This window comes from Pseudophryne corroboree, chromosome 5 (assembly GCF_028390025.1).
Source record: "Pseudophryne corroboree isolate aPseCor3 chromosome 5, aPseCor3.hap2, whole genome shotgun sequence".
In the NCBI taxonomy this organism is placed as follows: domain Eukaryota; kingdom Metazoa; phylum Chordata; class Amphibia; order Anura; family Myobatrachidae; genus Pseudophryne; species Pseudophryne corroboree.
In genome coordinates, this window is record NC_086448.1 from 789,514,055 (window position 1) to 789,537,931 (window position 23,877).

A 23,877-nucleotide genomic window follows, 5' to 3' on the forward strand; every position below is an offset into this window, starting at 1 on the left:
TATCACAGCATTTACCCGCCCTCATTATGTGTCGCTGCGATATAAGTACCGATGTAATTCCTGTTCTGGTAACACTATCGTATAATGTCGCTGCCAGAGCAAAAGCATCAACAATGCTTCATTCCTGTGTCAGGGTTTTCTTTTTTCTGTGTCTAGTATTACTATTTATAGGATGTTTTATTATTACTACAGAGCAAATAATATAAATACAATGTGTAGATAGATAGATAGATAGATAGATAGATAGATAGATAGATAGATACTAGGGCCTAATACCAGCTAGCTGGCTCCATGCAGTAGGTCACAGGTGGCATTATGACATCATTATGACATCACAGACAGTAGGTGGTAATAAATTGCTGCTCCTGGGAGGTGCGGCTTTGATAGGTGAAGAAGGAGTTGTCGTCTAAGGACGAAGTGAAGAGCAATGAAGTTTATACTTTATGCAATTTTTCTCCTGGTGAGCTTGCTCACCATGGGGACCCAAGGCCGGCCTATATATCCATCTAAAGGTAAGGGGGGATTATTTCTAGGATTTTCTATTAGTAAGGATTAAAAAACAAAATTAAATAGGGTTACAGCCAATTATCATAGCAGAGCCCTATGGCTGATGCGCCCGCCCTATTTATTATTATTATTATTATTATTATTATTATTTTAATTAAATATATCTATGTCATTTCTTTTTAAACATATTGCAGTATTTTACATTTTCCCATGTGTTACATAATGGCAATTTGAAAAAAGAAGATTGAACACCCGTCACTTTATCAGACAGACAAGTGTTTTATTATTATTTATACACTATACTGTCTCTTATTTCCTTCTTTATACTGTGTGGGGTATCTTAGGGAGTGCCAGCTTCCAACACCCCTCTTATTCTGTATGTATTTATCACAGCATCCCCCCCCCCCCCCCCCAACACACACATTATGTGTCGCTGCGATATAAGTACCGATGTAATTCCTGTTCTGGTAACACTATCGTATAATGTCGCTGCCAGGGCAAAAGCATCAACAATGCTTCATTCCTGTGTCAGGGTTTTCTTTATTCTGTGTCTATTATTTATTAGATGTTTTATTATTACTACAGAGCAAATATTATAAATACAATGTGTAGATAGATAGATAGATAGATAGATAGATAGATAGATAGATACTAGGGCCTAATCCCAGCTAGCTGGCTCCATGCAGTAGGTCACAGGTGGCATTATGACATCATTATGACATCACAGACAGTAGGTGGTAATAAATTGCTGCTCCTGGGAGGTGCGGCTTTGATAGGTGAAGAAGGAGTTGTCGTCTAAGGACGAAGTGAAGAGCAATGAAGTTTATACTTTATGCGATTTTTCTCCTGGTGAGCTTGCTCACCATGGGGACCCAGGGCCGGCCTATATATCCATCTAAAGGTAAGGGGGAATTATTTCTAGGATTTTCTATTAGTAAGGATTAAAAAACAAAATGAAATAGGGTAACAGGACTATTATCATAGCAGAGCCCTATGGCTGATGCGCCCGTCCTATTTGGTGTTATTATTATTTTAATTACATAAATATATGTCATTTCTTTTTAAACATATTGCAGTATTGTACATGTTACTATGTGTTACATACTGGCAATTTGAAAACAGAAGATTGAACACCCGTCACTTTATAGACAGACAAGTGCTATGTTATTATTATGTATTCACTACACTGTCTCTTATTTCCTGCTTTACACCGTGTGGGGTATCTTAGGGAGCGCCAGCTTCCAACACCCTCTTATTCTGTATGTATTTATTACAGCATTTACCCGCCCTCATTACGTGTCGCTGCGATATAATTACCGATGTAATTCCTGTTCTGGTAACACTATCGTATAATGTCGCTGCCAGAGCAAAAGCATCAACAATCCTTTATTCCTGTGTCAGGGTTTTCTTTATTCTGTGTTTAGTATTTATAGGATGTTTTATTATTGCTACAGAGCAAATAATATAAATACAATGTGTAGATAGATAGATAGATAGATAGATAGATAGATAGATAGATAGATAGATAGATAGATAGATAGGGCCATATAAAACACACCACACGCCTATTGCGCCTAATCCCATCTATCTGGCTCCATGCAGTAGGTCACAGGCGGCATTATGACATCATTATGACATCATAGACACTAGGTGGTAGTAAATTGCTGCAAATAGATAGATATATAGATAGATAGATAGATAGATAGATAGATAGATAGATAATCTCTTGCTGTGAAATGCTCTCTTTTGAGTCTCGATGCACTATTACATCACTGTCACAGAATACTCTGTAGTTATATAATGTCTAAGTAATACACACGTGACCTTCTTAATAAAGACACACAAACACACACATATGTATAATGTATGTCTTTCTGTTTATTTTTAAAGGCTCGAGGAGCTTTAATTGGCATCAAGGTACCGTAATTGTTGTATTTGTTACTTTGCACCGATTCCTTTAATGTATAAGTGTAAATGAAGATATTTACTGTGTTGGCTGGGAATTACATTTTTAGTCCCCTATAGTTACATGCTCCCTCTATGGATGGTTATAGCAGTGTGTGTCAGAGAGGCGCCTCAGGCAGCAATACATCTCTGCAGGCGGCACACATAGGCCTGTACATGTCACTGTCTCATACACGGCCCTGTGACAGGATTACTGGTCAGTTTCTGAATTACACAGTAGTCAGCCATTCTTATCCTGCCCATAAATAACCACACGCGATAGGCCGACAGCAGTCATGTGCGCATTGTCCCCTCCTGATAGGCTCATTACCCGGCCAATTGTCAGATATCAGCGGCAGTATCACAGCATCCATTATGTACGCAGCTTACACACACCCCAGCCTTACTGATCTGTCTCTCTAAGGGGGGTATGCAATTAGCCCTGTTAAGCACTGGCATTGGGGCACCAGGTGAATGAATTAGCAGTGGTAAATTACCGCGGCTAATTGAATACACCATAAGTGTAATAATTCCCCATATCCAATGTCTCTATACACATGTAACGTTTCTCACGTGCGTCTCACATCTGTCTTTCTTTCCTGAACAGTTACACTGGACTGGAAAACCGTGGGTACCATCACTGGTTTCATCGGCTTGGTGATACTTGCCGGAATGTGCCTTTGCTGTACTGCATAGTAAGTTACTAACATTCTGTACACATTATATTACAGTAGATAGGTGCTCTAACCTCAAATATTTACTTTTCCTGAAGCACTTGTCCCTTACACATGATGGAGGAAACCATTTTGTGTATTTAACCAATATTCATAAGGATGCAGCCTAACACCTCAACAGGACCCATTGCCTCATGAATATTGCTCATCAGGTGCCTCAGTGACACCATTGGTACCCAGTGAATGGATAGGCTGCATTCCTGTGCATTTTGGTTTAATCCCACAAAATAGCTGCCTCGTATAGTACAGGAGGAGACATCTATTTACCTTATCCCCTATCTGGGATGTATGAGGAAGTATGGGGTTATTTTATGGGCAAAGTCTGGTCATATGGGAGTCCTAGATTATTTGTAAATGATGAGGTTTCTAAGTATACTGTATATAGAGCAGTAGTGGTTTAGACCTCTGAGGGCAGAACTAATGGGTGCTTACACGGGGCATGTGTACCCATAGAGGTGAAGAATTGAATTGCTCCGGTGGATACCCATAACATTTGGGCACCCACAAAACAAATGAATTCCCCCCATTGAGTCTGTACCTAGTGAAGGGTGAGCACACAGAGTCAGAGCCGCTTAAAGGGAGTAGAAGACGGTGTGGCCTGGCTGTGGATGCAGGAGGTTGTGCTGCACTCAAGCTCCTGCCACAGTAGCAGTTTTAACTGCTCTTTTGCCCCACAAGCATAACTGAAACCTTCCATATACCCCACTCGGTCCCTCACAGCAATAAGCAGGGCGGTTGCGGAGCCGGCGGGTGCCCCCTGGACCCGTGCGGGTTGCGGCCTACCCCGCCAGCTGGAGCCGGGACCTCGCGTTTGGAGTCACCCCGGACCGGAAGTGCAGCGCCCCGCGGCTGAGAGACGGGCCGGAGCTGTCCCCAACACCCCCAGAGCCCCCGCAGCACTCACCGCCCATCACCTCATCCTGGTGAGTCATTGCCCCGGCGATCCGCTCTGTGCGGCAGGTTCCCGTGTGTCCGGCGTCTGGCTCAGCTGTGAGAGGAAGTGCGGCGCCGGTCACGTGGTGCCGCTCCCGGGGCCAGACGCGGTCACTGATATAACCAAAGCCCACGGCGTGCCCCAGGAGACCCCGCCTGGGCTCTGGGGAAGCCAGCCACTGCCACCACTGAAATTATCCTGCAGACAGGGGATACTTAGGGCCCGTTGCAGGCACCTGGAGGTGGCAGCCTGGCGGCGCCATCTTGGATCCTGGCAGACTCCACTGGCAATTGGGAATAGGAGCCCGCCGTCGCCATTTTTAAATCTGGAAAGGCGCCCATACTAAGAGTGCTGTATAGCCCTGCTGCCAAATAGGGTGTAGGTGACAGGGGCTGCCGACACAGGATCCCAACCACCCCACTAATTAAAGGGGACAAGCTGCACATTCTTTGCCTGACATAAGGAACTGAAGCTCCCCCTGGTGGTCCCCTGCTACATCTCACCTCCCCACTGCTACACTTGGCTGTATTATAACAAAATAACTTGCCTACATCTAGCCACCGCTACGTGACCACCATGTCCCCACCCAAAAGGAAATAGACGCCTCCTCCTGCAGTCATGTAGGGCCGTCTCGAGGGATGATGGCTGACGCCCTCTGACACGTTCTACTACCAAAATGACCACAGATCTGTTTTGCTGATTCTGCAATACCTTGCCAGACCCGACACGATAACGCATCCACCCTGACATGTCTTTAACGGCGTGATTCACTCACCACTGCACCTGACACTATCTCCTGTATGGTGGCGATTTAGGGATCAGTGAATATCAGCCCCAAGCTCTGGGATATGGGACCGAGGGAGTGCTCAAAGTGTGACCTGTGATACTGAATCGCCCATCACATCTACCCCAACGCCTGTCGCACAGGTCTCGACGCCCACATCCCCTTCTTATTACCCATGAGTCGCAGGAAACGTAGGGGAGTGAAAACCTCTATTTGTCAGTCTGAAGTTACCCCCCGCTCAGACCTAAGGCGGTTTCTCAATCTCCGGAAAGATACAGTTATGTCGACTCCGCCGACGCCTTCCTCTCCGGCACATTCCGAGAGGGCAGAGAAGCAGGGCGAAAACAGAGTGACTACACCAGATAGGAATTCCACCGGACAGCAGGACATGCAGAAGGTCCTCGCACTCCTGCAGACCTTGCCCACTAAGGCGGACTTCACATCTTTGGAGAGTAAACTCCGGGACGTGGTCCACTCTGAGGTGTCCTCACTTCGGTCTGAACTGACTCAGCTGGGTTCTCGAATTGAAACATTGGAGACCAGGGGAGATGAATCCAACGCTTTCCAACACGCACTGGTGGATACTATCAGACTTCAAGCAGTAGAGATTCAGAACCTGCACGACCATCTTGATGATATAGACAACAGGGGACGTAGGAATAACCTGCGAGTGAGGGGCATCCCAGAAGACATACCACAGCAAAGCATCTCAGATGTCCTCAACAAAATCTTCGGTGCAGTCCTGGAAACCGACCCGAACGACCCCATTGTTTTCGACAGGGCACACAGAGCACTGCGTCCCAGAGGCTTGCAGTCCGACCGACCAAGAGACATTATTTGCCGCCTTCACTACTACAGCCAAAAAGAAGAGATAATCAGGAAACTCCGGAATGCCGGAGACCTAGACTTCAACGGCGTACCTATCCAGGTCTTTCAGGACCTCTCTCGCCACACCCTACAGTCAAGACGTCAAATAAAACCCCTAACAGACGCCCTCCGTAAAAACAACATCAAATACAGGTGGGGTTTTCCGTTCAGCATCACAGCTACCAATGACGGCAGGTCTGCAACGATTCGGACCCCCGAGGATGTCGCCCCCTTCTGCTCCACCCTATCTATTGACCCAGTACAGGTCCCTGAGTGGCAATCCGTAGGCTTGAGGATACGCCCCCCCCCAACCTCCCCGGGCTGACATGCCTTTCCAAACAGTGGGATCTCCTTCAGCAGCACAGAAAAGGAATCGCTCCCTTTCGTCCCCTCTGTCTTCATCTTCTCCCTCGGCTGCGAAGACCTGATCGCACCACCTTTAAAACGGCAACCTTTCCTTGCTACGCAGGACTGACGGGTACGGAGAGGACTACTCCAATATGTCAAGTCCCCATGGGAGGGTCCATGGCCTTTATATGAAGACTGCCTCCCTTGAGGCATCATGCAGTTGAGGGGCGCGTTGCCTCTCGGACTCTCGCCTCTATATTTAATAGTCCCGCCATGCCCGAGGGACATAGACATTTTAACTTCCCGAATAGAGTGAGATTTAAGCAACTCTGCCACGGTATTTACTGTACTATCGTAGCTCGGGTAATGTTCTATACCTAGTGTGATGGCATGCAATGTTCACATTATTGTGGTTATTCATTATGTTCCATTGATATAGTCCGTGTGGGAGGGCGGATCCGTTCCCCCCTCCCTCGTTACCCCATTTGCACCGCAATGTTTGGTCCTGGAATGATCGATGGGGACACTGTCCCCGTTGTTCGTATCACCAGGAGCGGTGCTACGTCTTCACATGTTCAACTGTGCTATATTGTTATGTTTTTCTGTTCTGCTGTTCTTCCCCTATCCCTTTCTCTCTCCCCCCCTCTTCTTCAGGTTCTCTCTTCCCCTCCAAAATTACCTAGACTCACCAACGCCCAAACCCTACTCTATGCGGCTGGGATCTCGGTAAGACCAGATTTACTATTTCTTATTGGAACGGATAAATGGCGCAACTAAAAGTGGTTTCTATTAATGCCCGGGGACTCAACATTCCTGAGAGGCGGTCAAGGGCCTTACGAGAATTGAAAGCCGAAAAAGCAGATGTTGCCTTTGTGCAAGAAACCCACTTTAAAGAGGGAATGGCCCCCTCTCTCAGGAATCGAGACTTCCCTACAGGGTATTTCTCCAATAATGTTGATGGTAAGACATTAGGGGTAGCGATTCTGATCGCCAAGCATGTTACCCTCGCTGATGTTGTTTGTCACCAACTTGTCCCCGGCAGGGCTCTACTTATAAACTGCACCATCGCTAATAGAGCTCTTACATTTCTTAATGTTTATGCCCCCAATAAGGCACAGCCAGGCTTTTTGGAAAGAGTCCTCACGCTAGCCCAACCTCATATTAATGGGATTCTACTTTTTGGCGGGGATTTAAACTGGTCTTTGGAGCCTCGGTTAGACTCCTCCAACCCCTCCCCAAGGTATTCAGATAAATTACATCGTAGGGTCCGGAAGATTCTACATAACTTCCAACTTATGGATGTCTGGAGAATACAACACCCCTCCACTAGGGATTTTAGCTTCTATTCACACCCTCACAACACTTACACTAGGATTGACTACTTATTTATCCCGCATAGATTTTTACATCTGGCTGAGGTATCTGCTGTGGGCAACATGTCCTGGACAGACCATGCTCCCGTCTCTCTGGGGGTTCGCCTGTCCCCAGTCCGCCCGAACTCCTACACGTGGAGACTAAACGAGATGATCATCCAGGACCCCGGTTGCCAGCAGCAGATCAGAGAGGCGATAGCCGATTATATTGAGGTCAACGACACAGAGGAGATATCTAAAGTAGTAGTTTGGGAGGCACACAAATGTGTAATAAGAGGAAAACTCATTCAACTGGGCGCCCATAGGAAAAGACAACATATGGCGGCACGGGAGGCCTTGTTACAAAGAATTCAAGCCTTAGAACTTCTCCATAAATCCACCATGTCAGATGAAAACCTTCAATCATTACTAATAGCTCGGAAGGAATTAGACTCGCTTATGTCCCACAGATTGAAGTTAGAGGCTAGAAAATGTCGTAGTCGCTATTTCCTATGGGGGAACAAACCTGGGAAGCTGCTAGCGCGGGCTCTCCAGGCTCAACGCGCGGCATCTTTTATATCTAAAGTAAAATCTCATACGGGAACAACACAACATACCACGACAGAGATAGCAGCTGCTTTCCGACATTATTATACCCAACTATACAACCTAAGAGGCTCCACGGAGGCAGAATCCAATCTTTCCCGAAAGGCCTCCATTGCAGAGTTTTTAAGGGAAATTAAATTTCCCACTCTTACACCTGAAGAAGTCGAGTCACTTGAGAACCCCTACACTCTGGCAGAACTCGAAGACGCTGTTAAGACCACTCCAAATGGCAGGAGCCCGGGCCCTGACGGCTTCTCTTTAGCCTACTATAAGACATTTGGAGATGTCTTGCTACCTATGATGCTTAGAGCTTTTAATCAGGTTTCAGACCAGTCCTCCTTCTCCCCTCAGTCTATGCTCGCACATATCACAGTGATCCATAAGGAGGGCAAAGACCCGTCACAATGTTCCAGCTATAGACCAATTTCCCTATTAAACGTAGACTTGAAGCTCTTCGCCAAATTAATGGCGAATCGCTTAAAACTCTTCCTTCCAAAACTGATACACTCGGATCAGGTGGGATTCGTTCCGGGCCGCGAGTCCAGGGACAACACCACGAAGATTCTCGATTTGATTCATTACGCATCAACTTGTAAATCCCCCTCCATCCTCCTCTCAACAGACGCAGAAAAAGCGTTCGACAGGGTGGACTGGGATTTCCTATTGGGGGTACTGGAACACATGGGCATGGGCATGGTGGGCCTCCAGAGAATTAGGGCCCTGTATTCTGACCCCGCTGCTCGCGTGCGTATCAATGGCGAACTATCAGACCCGTTCCAGATACGGAATGGGACTCGTCAGGGGTGTCCTCTGTCACCACTTATTTTTGTGCTATGCATGGAGACCCTGGCGAGGGCCATTCGTCAGAATGTTAACATCACAGGGCTGCAGGTGGGGAGGACGGAGTACAAGCTCGCCCTATTTGCAGATGACCTCCTTGCAGTGATTTCTAATCCTTTGACCTCTATACCCAATCTCCTTAAAGAGTTCAAGCGGTTTGGTACTCTCTCCAATTTTAAAATCAATTTATCAAAATCTACAGCAATGAATTTAACACTAGACCAGACCAGCCTCCAAGTACTACAATCTATCTCGCCCTTTGCATGGCATCCAACACAATTAAAATATTTAGGAGTAACCCTTCACAAGGATCTTTCCCAAATTTACCAACTGAATTTCCCCCCACTCTTATCAAAACTCCAATCTGATCTCTCCAAATGGGGCGGGAAAAAAATTTCATGGATAGGGAGAATAGCAGTAATCAAAATGAATATTTTGCCCAGAATTCTTTACCTACTACAAACTCTGCCTGTTACTATTCCTCGATCATGGTTCCTCTTACTACAACGAAAGATCAGAGACTACATTTGGGCGGGGTGAAAACCCAGATTTAAGCATGAGATCCTCTTTAGACGGAAACATCAAGGAGGTCTCCAACTTCCTCACTTTTTATCCTATTACCATGCAGTACTCCTTACGAGAGCCATGGAATGGAGTAGTGAACTCCACAGGAAACAATGGGTAGATATTGAACTGGCCTCTCTTCCCTCTCTTAGCTTGAACTCCCTCTGGCTTTCTAAAGTCCCCCAGGTAACGCACCCACTGGCTGGTCCCATCTTTTTGTGTTGGCGGCTCCTACGCTCTCTCCCACATATTTCAACACATCCCTCCCCACTCTCACCACTGTTTGGGAACCCTGAGTTTCCCCCTGGATGCCACTCCTTGTCGTTTCATGCATGGCAAGAAAAGGGCATCCGGAGAACTAATCAGATGCTAGATTCATCTGGTATAATACCCTTTCCCGAACTGCAAACTAAATGGAACCTACCCAATAAAGAAATCTGGAGATATCTCCAAATTAAACATTACCTACAGACTTTTTGCTCTTCTGGAAAGGGTACACGGGCACTAACTTTATTTGAACAGATGTGCCTCTCCCACACATACCCTAGACACACTCTTTCCACGTTTTACAAGTGGATCTTGAATTATAGATTTTCTTCCCAACCGAAATTTGTCAGGGATTGGGAATTAGACCTAGGGGGTCTGGTGGCCACAGACGATTGGGAAGGTATCTATAAAAATACCTTCTCATTAACTACCAATGTGCTAGTCTTGGAGACTCACTACAAAGTTCTTACAAGATGGTATAGATGCCCAAATATCCTCGCAAAAATCTATCCTGGAGTACCCAACACGTGCTGGAGATGCGAGACAGCAGTAGGCACCCCACTACATATATGGTGGGAATGCTCTCTCTTGCAACCGTTCTGGCGCAAGGTGGTGGAGACAGCTAGCATTATCCTCGGTGAGGACTTACCCTTTTGCCCTAGCTTTTGGTTATTAAATCTCACGCGTACATCTAGATTTCACCTCAAGAAATCACTACTTCGCCATATTCTGAGTGCCTCTAAGGCAGTGATCCCAGTCCACTGGAAATCAACAGTGCCCCCCACTATGAAAGAATGGTCCGCCCGATTAGACCATTATATGGCAATGGAAGATCTCATTTTGTCTCTAGAAATGAAAAACACCTCCTTTATAGCTACCTGGAGCCCATGGCTGGAGTACAAGGAGACAACCCATTACAAATCTTCTTTTTAAGAGAAACCCCCCCCTTTTACCTCCAGTTGCCATATGTAATTAATCATGCTTTAAGCCCCTTGGGATAGAAAAAGAGAACCTCCCCCCCCCCCCCCCCTTCCTAAACCTTATCTCCCTAAGCTACCTCTCTTTCTCCCCCTCTACACTGAGAGTAATACTACCCCTTACCCTTCTATTTTTCTCTTTGTATCTCGTTACTCCTCTACCCTTTCCTACTTCTACTCTCTCCCTTTTGCATCAAGAAGTTGTAATTCATGAAACGTTTATGGTTCTTACTCCTTTATGCTCTATATACTTTTCTTTATCTGGAATTATGATACGTTAGTGGAAAGAGGACATCCCCCTCTACAGTTATTTTCCATTGCTTTTATTATACACGGTGTTAAGTTTCTCCGGATGATGTACCTCTGACAATCTTAGAAGCTATTCAAATGTCTCTGCAACTTCCTGTTTTCGTTCATTTGAAATTTCAATAAAATCTATTTGCAAAAAAAAGGGAGTAGAAGACAAGAGACAAGTATCACTGGAAGTGAGGATAGTGCTAGGGATGATATATGAGGAAGAAGGGTCCTGCCTGTGAGAACTTATATGCTTAGGGGAGAGGTGAACAGTTGGTGGGTGAACTGGGGAGAACAGTACGAGAGGGGAGGAGGGAGCAACAGAATTAGGATGAGGGATGGGTGGTAGGCTCTGATGAAGATGTGTGTTTTTGTTTTAGCGCCCGTTTGAAGCTGAAAATATCCAGACTTTTCCTCTTTGACCAATTGCAAAGTACACTGTATACACAATGCAGTTGTCAGTATACATTATATTCTGGGGTTTTATATGAGCATCTATTGCATTGGAATACTGAAAATGAAATAACAATCATTTATAAATCACCTTCAGTGAAGGTGTCATTATGGGAATTGCAGAATGTCATTAGAACAATGAGTTAGACTATGAATATGGCAGAACTTGAGTAGAACACAAAGAGAATGAGAATTATGGCTCAGTGATGGATACATCGGGGGAACAGGTCTCTGGGCTATGCTCTGTGCACTATTGTACCCTGACAGCTTCTCCTTATTGTTATATTTCAGCTTCCAAGCACTAAAGGAGTGTCTAAGTAACGCCTTCCATCGGCTGATTTACGGAGTAGTGCAAGATGACATCGAGTCACTACTGCAGCAACATCTACCCCAGCGAGGTAATTATACTTATTACTACTACAAAGATGTCACTGCCAGGTATTTCTTATACTGAGGGAGCCGACACCTGCACTGCGCACTTGTCTCACTACAACTGTCAGTAATAATTCTGTATAGTTACTAATTTACATATCACATTACTACGGAGGGTCAGGCAGCCACCAGGGGCGCCCTAAATTGTGTTCTATAAAATTATTCACATCAGTCCCTGCACCACTGGAGCTTACAGACCTTACAGTAATGTCTCATCACTCACACAAATACACAGGATCTACCAGTATGTTTTTCGCTGATACTTGTAGTTTGGGAGGGATGGGTTTTTTGTTATCCTTTATTACTGAAGCTATAATTTATAGTTCTGTCAGGCAAGATGCAGTAGCTCATACAGTATGCAGTACCTCCGAGCACCTCCAGGGGGAGTATTACACTTACAGTACATATACACACCCTACTGTACAGAGATTATTCCTGCCCACCTCAGATCCCCCACTCCAGACATAATGTGCGTGTTTCTGCACATGTACAAAGTAGAACAGCATATTCTTACCATGGGCTTGTGTTCATCCCTTAGTAGGGCCCACGGTGCCACCAAATCAGTAACATGGAGAAAATATTTATTTTATTTTACTTGATATTAGGACAGTGCTTTATATTACACATGATGACATCACTCCTGCTTTATTATAGCTTCATAACTAAGTCTAGAATAGTCAATGTTTTTTGTAGTTCTGTACTTAAATTTTCTTGTGATTTCTTTCATGGTCAACAGCACACAGATACCTGGAATTGGACGAAGATGATGATGAAGATGAAGAACCCCGTGGAAAAGATCGCTACCATGTGAAACACGAGATGGGACATCATCAGAGAGACCACCGCCAGAAACACCATGTGGCAGCGCGTCATAACATTGTACGCAACGGGAGAAAGGACCCCAGGCAGCTGAATAAAGAACAAAAACCATCAATAAAGAAGATCTTAAAGAAGCCAATCCAGAAACTGAATGTGAAAAAATTTGTGCCGAAAGCGCCCAAGATCGTCCAGAAATTGAAGGTGCCCAAATTCATCAAAAAAATGAGGCGCTAAAAGTCACCATTCAGGAAGGACGGCATTAACAACCCTGTCCTGTGGTGATTTTCTGGATGCTCGGCTGTTTCTGGCTTCAGAGGCTTGATGGTGCCTATTACATTCGCCTGGCCGGTCCTGCCTTGGAGGCTGTGGCACTGACCATCGTGCGCAGACTGCAAACATCTTGGAGGCCTCCTGCTGGTCTCTCTGTCATTCCTGGTTCTGCCGCTGACACCGCACTCTAGTGCTGAGCTACGTGGAGCTGGTCTCTGCTGTGGCTTCTTATCCATTCTGAGTGCTGGTGGTTAACATCAAAATTTTGCCTAACTTAATAAAGATCTTCTTGGGCACTTTTGTGTATTTGTAAATTGAAAACATATACTTTAAGGTATTGGAAAACAGCACACAAGGGCATCAAGCATTGAGCTAGGAAAGGATTAATTTGCGCAACTTTGTATTAACTATGTAGCAAATAAGGGGTAATTCAGACCTGATTGCTAGGGTACGATTTCTGCAGCCCTGGGATCAGGTAGTCGCCGCCTACAGGGTGAGGGGAAAAAGTGGTGTGCATGTGTGCGTTCGCATTTGTAGCAGAGCTGCACAAACATCAGTTTGTGCAGTCTCTGCTCAGCCCAGGACTTACTCTGCCGCTGCGATGGATTGCTGGTGATTGTGACTGGAGTTGATGTCAGACACCCTCCCTCCAAACGCCTGGTCCCTCCTGCTTTTCTCTGAACACTCCTTTAAAACGGTCAGTTGCCACCCAAAAATGGCCTCTTCCTGTTAATCACCTTGCGATCGTCCGTGCGATTGCTTTTTTCGCACCATCCCATCGCTAGGCACCGATGTCCGGTGTAGTCATCCAACACGCCGGCGCATTGCGGTGCATATGCATGCGCAGTTCAGATCAGGTCTATATTACCCCCTAAATGCGGATCAGGTGATGTATATTTAGTCAGCAATGTTCTCCCGTCGGGTATCCACTCAGTAGTGTATATGTCATGGCACTCCCTATAGACACTTGATAGGTGGCTGCTCAGCCTGTCAGTGAACTGATGGAATAGTTAGTGTATGAATCTGGTAAAAGTAGAGATGAGACAAGCACCTAACAGTGAAGTAGATTTAAAAATTAATATACATATTCTTAATATTAATTGTGCATACCGGATTCCACTCCTCTCCCGAGCGGCTCTCAGATTTCTCAACCCCTCCGAGTAGTGGCAGCTTCTTCTTATCAAGGACTGATAAGTGGTGTTTGGATGGATGTCCTTACCCCAGTATTAGCCAGTGTCACCAACAATTCATAAGTCCATATTGAATAAAACCAGTCAATTATTAGAGCATAACAGAAAGTACAGTGCACCAACGCATTTCGCCCTTTTCTGGGCTTTTTCATCGGTATAAAATATAGATTATTATGGATGTAATGCAAAACCATAGTGTTTATTAGTAAAATACATTAAAGTATATTAATAAAATGTGAAGACAAATTCATAGATATATGTACATACATATAAAAAGGACTTTGTACGTAGGTATATGTAAACATGAGTCAGCAGATAGATCAAGTCAATATCAGAAAAATGTCTTTAATCTCCAATTAGTCTATTATATAAAGGTGAGGGCTACAGATAAACAATGTCCAGATTTGGGATGGTACTGCATATTACAAGTTTTGTGGTGCAGCGGCCTTCCTGAGGCCTTTGATAAAGCTACAAGCTATAACAGTGAAATGCGTCAGAACTCTTCCTGAAAGCAGAGATCGCCTCAAGAACTTCCAATTGTTCTCCATTGGATCCATATTTTGCTTGAGGGTCTCCAGTCCACACCATGTTTAGAGGAGATCCACTGGCTATGTGTTGGAACCTTGTGCACATTGTTGCAGAGTTGGAGACTCTTCACCATGGAACTGGTAATATAGGGGTATATGCAATAGCGGGCGAATTCGCGGCAATTATCGCCGTTTTTTCAATTCGACCAAATTCGCCAGGTGAATTCCGGAAGGTGGCTTCCGGAATTCACCATATGCAATGAAAAACGGATTCGCCAGAGTCGCGGGCGAAAATCGGCCGATTTGGCGGATTTTGCCGCGATTTTAAAAAACGGGGAAAAACCCGGAAAAAAAAATGGCGTGGGGTCCCCCCTCCAAAGCATAATCAGCCTCGGGCTCATCGAGCTGGTCCTGGTTCTAAAAATGCAGGGGAAAAATCGGCCAGGGATCCCCCGTATTTTTAAAACCAGCACCGGGCTCTGCGCCTGATGCTGGTGCCAAAAATACGGGGGACAAAAAGAGTAGGGGGTCCCCCGTATTTTTAACACCAGCATCGGGCTCCACTAGCTGGACAGATAATGCCACAGCCGGGGGTCACTTTTATGCCGTGCCCTGCGGCCGTGGCATCAAATATCCAACTAGTCACCCCTGGCCGGGGTACCCTGGGGGAGTGGGGACCCCTTCAATCAAGGGGTCCCCCCCCCCAGCCACCCAAGGGCCAGGGGTGAAGCCCGAGGCTGTCCCCCCCCATCCAATGGGCTGCGGATGGGGGGGCTGATAGCCTTTGTGATAAAAAAAAGATATTGTTTTTTCCATTAGTACTACAAGTCCCAGCAAGCCTCCCCCGCAAGCTGGTACTTGGAGAACCACAAGTACCAGCATGCGGGAGAAAAACGGGCCCGCTGGTACCTGTAGTACTACTGGGAAAAAAATACCCAAATAAAAACAGGACACACACACCTTGATAGTAAAACTTTATTTCATACGCCGACACACACATACTTACCTGTGTTGACACGCCGACTGCAACGATCTCCGACGATCCGAGGGTACCTGTCAAAAAATTATACTCACCTTCCAGCGTCCAGAGGTCCAGGTCCAGAGGTAAATCCACGTACTTTGTAAAAAAACAAACCGAACACGATCCACCGGACTAATGAAAGGGGTCCAATGTTTTCACATTAGACTCCTTTCCCCGAATGCCGGGACATCACGTGACTCCTGTCACTGATGTCCCTTCAGCCAATCAGGAAGCGCTACTGCCGTGGCGCTCACCTGATTGGCTGGACGCCGTCTGTACTCTGACAGCGCCTCGCAAAGCCGCTCCATTACTTTCAATGGTGGGAACTTTGCGGCTAGCGGTGGGGTCACCCGCCGGTCAGCCGCTGACCGGCGGGTGACCTCACCGCTAGCCGCTAAGTTCCCACCATTGAATATAATGGAGGGAGCTGTGCGATGCGCTGTCACAGCGATCAGCCAATCAGGTGAGCGCAACGAAGTTGCGCTTCCTGATTGGCTTAGAGACCTGTCAGTGACAGCTGTCACTGACAGGTCTCAATCGTGGAAAGGTGTCCCATGTGTCAGCATGGGACCCCTTTCAGTCCGTTCTGGAGCGGGTATTTGCGTTTTCTTTTTTTGCCAAGTACGTGGATTTATCTCTGGACCCTGAGGTGAGTATATTGAACTTTGCTTTTCAGGTATCCGTGGATTCTACATGGAGAAGAGGACCGATGTCGGCGTGTGAACATAGGTAAGTATGTGTGTGTCGGTAGTGTGAAATAAAGTTTTACTGTCGACGGTGTGTGTGTCCTGTTTTTATTTGGGTATTTTTTTCCCAGTAGTACTACAGGTACCAGCGGGCCCGCTTTTCTCCCGCATGCTGGTACTTGTGGTTCTCCAAGTACCAGCTTGCGGGGGAGGCTTGCTGGGACTTGTAGTACTAATGGAAAAAACAATATCTTTTTTTTATCACAAAGGCTATCAGCCCCCCCATCCGCAGCCCATTGGATGGGGGGGGACAGCCTCGGGCTTCACCCCTGGCCCTTGGGTGGCTGGGGGGGGGGGGACCCCTTGATTGAAGGGGTCCCCACTCCCCCAGGGTACCCCGGCCAGGGGTGACTAGTTGGATATTTGATGCCACGGCCGCAGGGCACGGCATAAAAGTGACCCCCGGCTGTGGCATTATCTGTCCAGCTAGTGGAGCCCGATGCTGGTGTTAAAAATACGGGGGACCCCTACTCTTTTTGTCCCCCGTATTTTTGGCACCAGCACCAGGCGCAGAGCCCGGTGCTGGTTTTAAAAATACGGGGGATCCCCTGTCAATTTTTCCCCCGCATTTTTAGAACCAGGACCAGCTCAATGAGCCCGAGGCTGGTTATGCTTTGGAGGGGGGACCCCACGCCATTTTTTTTTCTGATTTTACCGTTCCAGCAATAAAAAAAATAAAAAAATAATAATAATATTTTAAAAAATATATAAATAATATTTGTGCCTCCCCCCCCCAAAAAAAAAGTACCTAATCCCTTCTAATATAAATAGATCTGCTATTCCCCCCAAAAAAAACACCAAAAAAAACATGTTTAAATTTTTTTTATTTGTTTTCACCCTCCAAAGTGTGGCGGATTGAAAATGACGAATTTGCTGTCTAAAAGCCCTGCTGTCGAATTTCCAAACTTGAATTGAATATGCTTTGGTCGAATTGCAGCACTTGTATCATTGCAGAAAAGTCGAATTTGCAAAAAGTCGAATTTCAAAAAGTCGAATTTTGAAAGTCCGTTTTTTGGTCGGAAAGCACTGCATTGCATAGGCGAATTTTTTTTTTTGGTCGAAAATGACCCGAAATTCGCCAATTTCGGGAATTCGACCACAATTGCATATACCCCATAGTGTCCCAAAGGTGGACATTGTTTACCATAAAGGGGCTTATTTATGTATTATTTTTTGAAGCCCTCACCCTGGGATTTTGGAATTTTAAATCTGGATTTCAGGGTTTAGGATTGCGTGCATGACATGATTTTAGCTGTTTTTATACATCTCCACGAAATCCATAACCCAAGATTTGTTTTTCAATCTGAATTCCGAACCAAAACACTTGAGGGTGGTTTTGCAAAACCAAAACTAAAACACGATGATGAAATTACAACTAATTACAACTAAATCCATAACACGAGACTGCGCACATCTCTAATATTTGTATAATTCAACCCCAAAATACCGGGATTTGTTTTAAGGAGAAAATGGTTGTTTTAAATCCCATGGCAAAATAACGCATAAAATTGTTGATTTTGTCGCATCGCTCTTTGTTACACTTTTCTCTTAAAGGGGGTACACACAGAGAGATCCGTTCTTATAATCTAGGCAATCTGACTAGATTGCTTATATTTTAAGCACAGATCTCTCGTGTGTATGCCCCACAGCGATAGCGAGAGACGGTCCCGCACGTCGCTGTCACCAGTGCCAGATTGACAGATCGCTCAACACACATCTCTCCCCATGTGTACTACCCATAGCCAGATTAAGGGGGGGTCCGCAGGGCATACAGTATCCCGGGCCCCCCTTTGTTAGGGGGCCCCCCAGCCAGAGCACTCTGACATCGCTAGCTTTCCCTCTCACGCAGTAGCAGAGCCAGATAGCCAGAATGTGAGCAGGGCAGTATACACTGAGAGCAGGGCAGTATGCATTGCAGGCAGAGGGGATGCGGTCAAGAACCCGCCAGATGGATTCCCGGCGGTCGAAATACCGACACCGGGATCCCGACCGGCACAATACCGACATATTCTCCCTCTGTGGGTGTCCACGACACCCATAGAGGGAGAATAAATTAGTGTGCCAAGCGTAGCAAGGCACCGGGCCCGCAAAGGGCTGCATTGCGCTCGCCCCCCTGTCGGGATTGAGGCGGTATTCCGACCACCGGGATCACGTCCGGTGGGATTTCGTACTGATCCCAGGCAGAGTATCAGGTTTTATGAGCTACTGATTGAGCTTTCTGACCAGAGAAGAGATAGGAGGGTGGAGAAAGCTGTAAGTGACACAAGGATCCAGCTTCTCCTACTCTCTGCCTGGGTGTCTGGGTCCTATGTAACCTGGCATTATTCAACTATTAGCTTAAATCTAATATACCTAGGGTGACCATATTATCCCTTTTACCTGGGACGCTCATGAATTACACAGGTTCTGTGGCTGGCTGACTTCAAGCGTACATTTCATGAGCATCCCAGGTAAAATGGATAATATGGTCACTCTAAATATACCCCATTGGATTAAATTTAATATACACAAACCATACATCCTAACATGACCCAGTCCTGGAGGGATAACATGCTATCTTAAGTTATGATTGCTATCACCTGTGGTGAAACACCTTTCTTATCTATTAAATAGTTCAACACAGGTGACACTAATCATATATTAAGAAGGAAGTCCAGGTAGAGAGCATTTTGTCCCTCCTGGAATGGGTCATGTTGGGGGGTATGCACAATCTAAAATACACTTCCCCTGCCTTCCACCTGGGACCCGTTTATCCGTTCTCTGCCTGAAAAAAACGCTCCATACCATATCTGTGCTCAGTGTGCTGCATGATATATATCTGTGCTGAGTGCTCACACTGCCTAATTGTGGGGACTGGGGAGCAGTTATAGCAGGAGTACAGTGCACAGTTTTGCTGACAGTGACCACCAGTATACGTTTGTCTGCCTGAAAAACACTCCTGTGGTGGCTTTTTTTTATACTAGTTTAGCAGTCTGCTGACAGTGTCCACCAGGTCCATTATACTGTATATAGCAGTACGGTAGGCCACTGCTGTGCTGTACCTACCTCTGTGTCGTCACTCATCGTCCATAAGTATACTATCCATCCATCTACATTGTATACCTGTGGTGTCTTTTTTTTTTATACTATAAACGCAGTCTGCTGACAGTGTCCACCAGGTCCATTATACTGTATATAGCAGTACGGTAGGCCACTGCTGTACCTACCTCTGTGTCGTCACTCGTCGTCCATAAGTATACTATCCATCCATCTACATTGTATACCTGTGGTGTCTTTTTTTTATACTATAAATGCAGTCTGCTGACAGTGTCCACCAGGTCCATTATACTGTATATAGCAGTACGGTAGGCCACTGCTGTACCTACCTCTGTGTCGTCACTCGTCGTCCATAAGTATACTATCCATCCATCTACATTGTATACCTGTGGTGTCTTTTTTTTTATACTATAAACGCAGTCTGCTGACAGTGTCCACCAGGTCCATTATACTGTATATAGCAGTACGGTAGGCCACTGCTGTACCTACCTCTGTGTCGTCACTCGTCGTCCATAAGTATACTATCCATCCATCTACATTGTATACCTGTGGTGTCTTTTTTTATACTATAAATGCAGTCTGCTGACAGTGTCCACCAGGTCCATTATACTGTATATAGCAGTACGGTAGGCCACTGCTGTACCTACCTGTGTCGTCACTCGTCATCCATAAGTATACTATAGTATCCATCCATCTGCATTGTATACCTGTGGTGTCTTTTTTTTTATACTATAAATGCAGTCTGCTGACAGTGTCCACCAGGTCCATTATACTGTATATAGCAGTACGGTAGGCCACTGCTGTACCTACCTCTGTGTCGTCACTCGTCGTCCATAAGTATACTATCCATCCATCTGCATTGTATACCTGTGGTGCCTTTTTTTTTTTATACTATAAACGCAGTCTGCTGACAGTGTCCACCAGGTCCATTATACTGTATATAGCGGTACGGTAGGCCACTGCTGTACCTACCTCTGTGTCGTCACTCGTCGTCCATAAGTATACTATAGTATCCATCCATCTACATTGTATACCTGTGGTGTCTTTTTTTTTATACTATAAACGCAGTCTGCTGACAGTGTCCACCAGGTCCATTATACTGTATATAGCAGTACGGTAGGCCACTGCTGTACCTACCTCTGTGTCGTCACTCGTCGTCCATAAGTATACTATAGTATCCATCCATCTACATTGTATACCTGTGGTGTCTTTTTTTTTATACTATAAACGCAGTCTGCTGACAGTGTCCACCAGGTCCATTATACTGTATATAGCAGTACGGTAGGCCACTGCTGTACCTAGCTCTGTGTCGTCACTCGTCGTCCATAAGTATACTATAGTATCCATCCATCTACATTGTATACCTGTGGTGCCTTTTAGTTGTGCACATTAAAATATGGAGAACAAAAATGTGGAGGCTAAAAAAATAGGGAAAGATCAAGATCCACTTCCACCTCGTGCTGAAGCTGCTGCCACTAGTCATGGCCGAGACGATGAAATGCCATCAACGTCGTCTGCCAAGGCCGATGCCCAATGTCATAGTACAGAGCATGTAAAATCCAAAACACAAAAGATCAGTAAAATGACCCAAAAATCAAAATTAAAAGCGTCTGAGGAGAAGCGTAAACTTGCCAATATGCCATTTACGACACGGAGTGGCAAGGAACGGCTGAGGCCCTGGCCTATGTTCATGGCTAGTGGTTCAGCTTCACATGAGGATGGAAGCACTCATCCTCTCGCTAGAAAAAAGAAAAGACTTAAGCTGGCAAAAGCACAGCAAAGAACTGTGCGTTCTTCGAAATCATAAATCCCCAAGGAGAGTTCAATTGTGTCAGTTGCGATGCCTGACCTTCCCAACACTGGACGGGAAGAGCTTGCGCCTTCCACCATTTGCACGCCCCCTGCAAGTGCTGGAAGGAGCACCAGCAGTCCAGTTCCTGATAGTCAAATTGAAGATGTCAGTGTTGAAGTACACCAGGATGAGGATATGGGTGTTGCTGGCGCTGGGGAGGAAATTGACAAAGAGGATTCTGATGGTGAGGTGGTTTGTTTAAGTCAGGCACCCGGGGAGATACCTGTTGTCCGTGGGAGGAATATGGCCATTGACATGCCTGGTCAAAATACAAATAAAATCAGCTCTTCGGTGTGGAATTATTTCAACACAAATGCAGACAACAGGTGTCAAGCCGTGTGTTGCCTTTGTCAAGCTGTAATAAGTAGGGGTAAGGACATTAACCACCTCGGAACATCCTCCCTTATACGTCACCTGCAGCGCATTCATCATAAGTCAGTGACAAGTTCAAAAACTTTGGGCGACAGCGGAAGCAGTCCACTGACCAGTAAATCCCTTCCTCTTGTAACCAAGCTCCCGCAAACCACACCACCAACTCCCTCAGTGTGAATTTCCTCCTTACCCAGGAAAGCCAATAGTCCTGCAGCCATGTCACTGGCAAGTCTGACGAGTCCTCTCCTGCCTGGGAATCCTCCGATGCATCCTTGAGTGTAACGCCTACTGCTGCTGGCGCTGCTGTTGTTGCTGCTGGGAGTCGATCGGCATCCCAGAGGGGAAGTCGGAAGACCACTTGTACTACTTCTAGTAAGCAATTGACTGTCCAACAGTCCTTTGCGAGGAAGATGAAATATCACAACAGTCATCCTGCTGCAAAGCGGATAACTGAGGCCTTGGCAGCCTGGGCGGTGAGAAACGTGGTTCCGGTATCCATCATTACTTCAGAGCCAACTATAGACTTGATTGAGGTACTGTGTCCCCGGTACCAAATACCATCTAGGTTCCATTTCTCTAGGCAGGCGATACCGAAAATGTACACAGACCTCAGAAAAAGACTCACCAGTGTCCTAAAAAATGCAGTTGTACCCAATGTCCACTTAACCACGGACATGTGGACAAGTGGAGCAGGGCAGACTCAGGACTATATGACTGTGACAGCCCACTGGGTAGATGTATTGCCTCCCGCTGCAAGAACAGCAGCGGCGGCACCAGTAGCAGCATCTCGCAAACGCCAACTCGTTCCTAGGCAGGCTACGCTTTGTATCACCGCTTTCCAGAATACGCACACAGCTGAAAACCTCTTACGACAACTGAGGAAGATCATCGCAGAATGGCTTACCCCAATTGGACTCTCCTGGGGATTTGTGATATCGGACAACGCCAGCAATATTGTGCGTGCATTACATCTGGGCAAATTCCAGCACGTCCCATGTTTTGCACATACCTTGAATTTGGTGGTGCAGAATTATTTAAAAAACGACAGGGGCGTGCAAGAGATGCTGTCGGTGGCCCGAAGAATTGCGGGCCACTTTCGGCGTTCAGGCACCGCGTACAGAAGACTGGAGCACCACCAAACACACCTGAACCTGCCCTGCCATCATCTGAAGCAGGAGGTGGTAACGAGGTGGAATTCAACCCTCTATATGCTTCAGGGGATGGAGGAGCAGCAAAAGGCTATTCAAGCCTATACATCTGGCCACGATATAGGCAAAGGAGGTGGAATGCACCTGTCTCAAGCGCAGTGGAGAATGATTTCAACGTTGTGCAAGGTTCTGCAACCCTTTGAACTTGCCACACGTGAAGTCAGTTCAGACACTGCCAGCCTGAGTCAGGTCATTCCCCTCATCAGGCTTTTGCAGAAGAAGCTGGAGACATTGAAGGAGGAGCTAAAACAGAGCGATTCCGCTAGGCATGTAGGACTTGTGGATGGAGCCCTTAATTCGCTTAACCAGGATTCACGGGTGGTCAATCTGTTGAAATCAGAGCACTACATTTTGGCCACCATGCTCAATCCTAGATTTAAAACCTACGTTGTATCTCTCTTTCCAGCAGACACAAGTCTGCAGGTGTTCAAAGACCTGCTGGTGAGAAAATTGTCAAGTCAATCGGAACGTGACCCGTCAACAGCTCCTTCACATTCTCCCGCAACTGGGGGTGCGAGGAAAAGGCTCAAAATTCCGAGCCCACCCGCTGGCGGTGATGCAGGGCAGTCTGGAGCGAGTGCTGACATCTGGTCCAGACTGAGGGACCTGCCAACGATTACTGACATGTCGTCTACTGTCACTGCATATGATTCTCTCACCATTGAAAGAATGGTGGAGGATTATATGAGTGACCGCATCCAAGTAGGCACGTCAGACAGTCCGTACGTATACTGGCAGGAAAAAGAGGCAATTTGGAGGCCCTTGCAGAAACTGGCTTTATTCTACCTAAGTTGCCCTTCCTCCAGTGTGTACTCCGAAAGAGTGTTTAGTGCAGCCGCTCACCTTGTCAGCAATCGGCGTACGAGGTTACTTCCAGAAAATGTGGTGAAGATGATGTTCATTAAAATGAATTATAATCAATTCCTCCGTGGA

The 23,877-nt window shown here is 46.1% G+C and overlaps 1 protein-coding gene across 1 annotated transcript; it reads left to right on the top strand.

Moving 5' to 3' along the window:
• The first annotated feature begins 1,098 nt into the window (after positions 1-1,098).
• LOC134929470 (uncharacterized) lies at positions 1,099-13,259 on the top strand. The gene is made up of 5 exons (XM_063925087.1): positions 1,099-1,408; positions 2,398-2,424; positions 3,059-3,146; positions 11,763-11,869; positions 12,640-13,259. Exons 1-5 carry the CDS (start codon positions 1,324-1,326, stop codon positions 12,954-12,956), a joined length of 624 nt encoding a protein of 207 aa, XP_063781157.1. The 5' UTR covers positions 1,099-1,323; the 3' UTR covers positions 12,957-13,259.
• Positions 13,260-23,877: the final 10,618 nt, after the last annotated feature.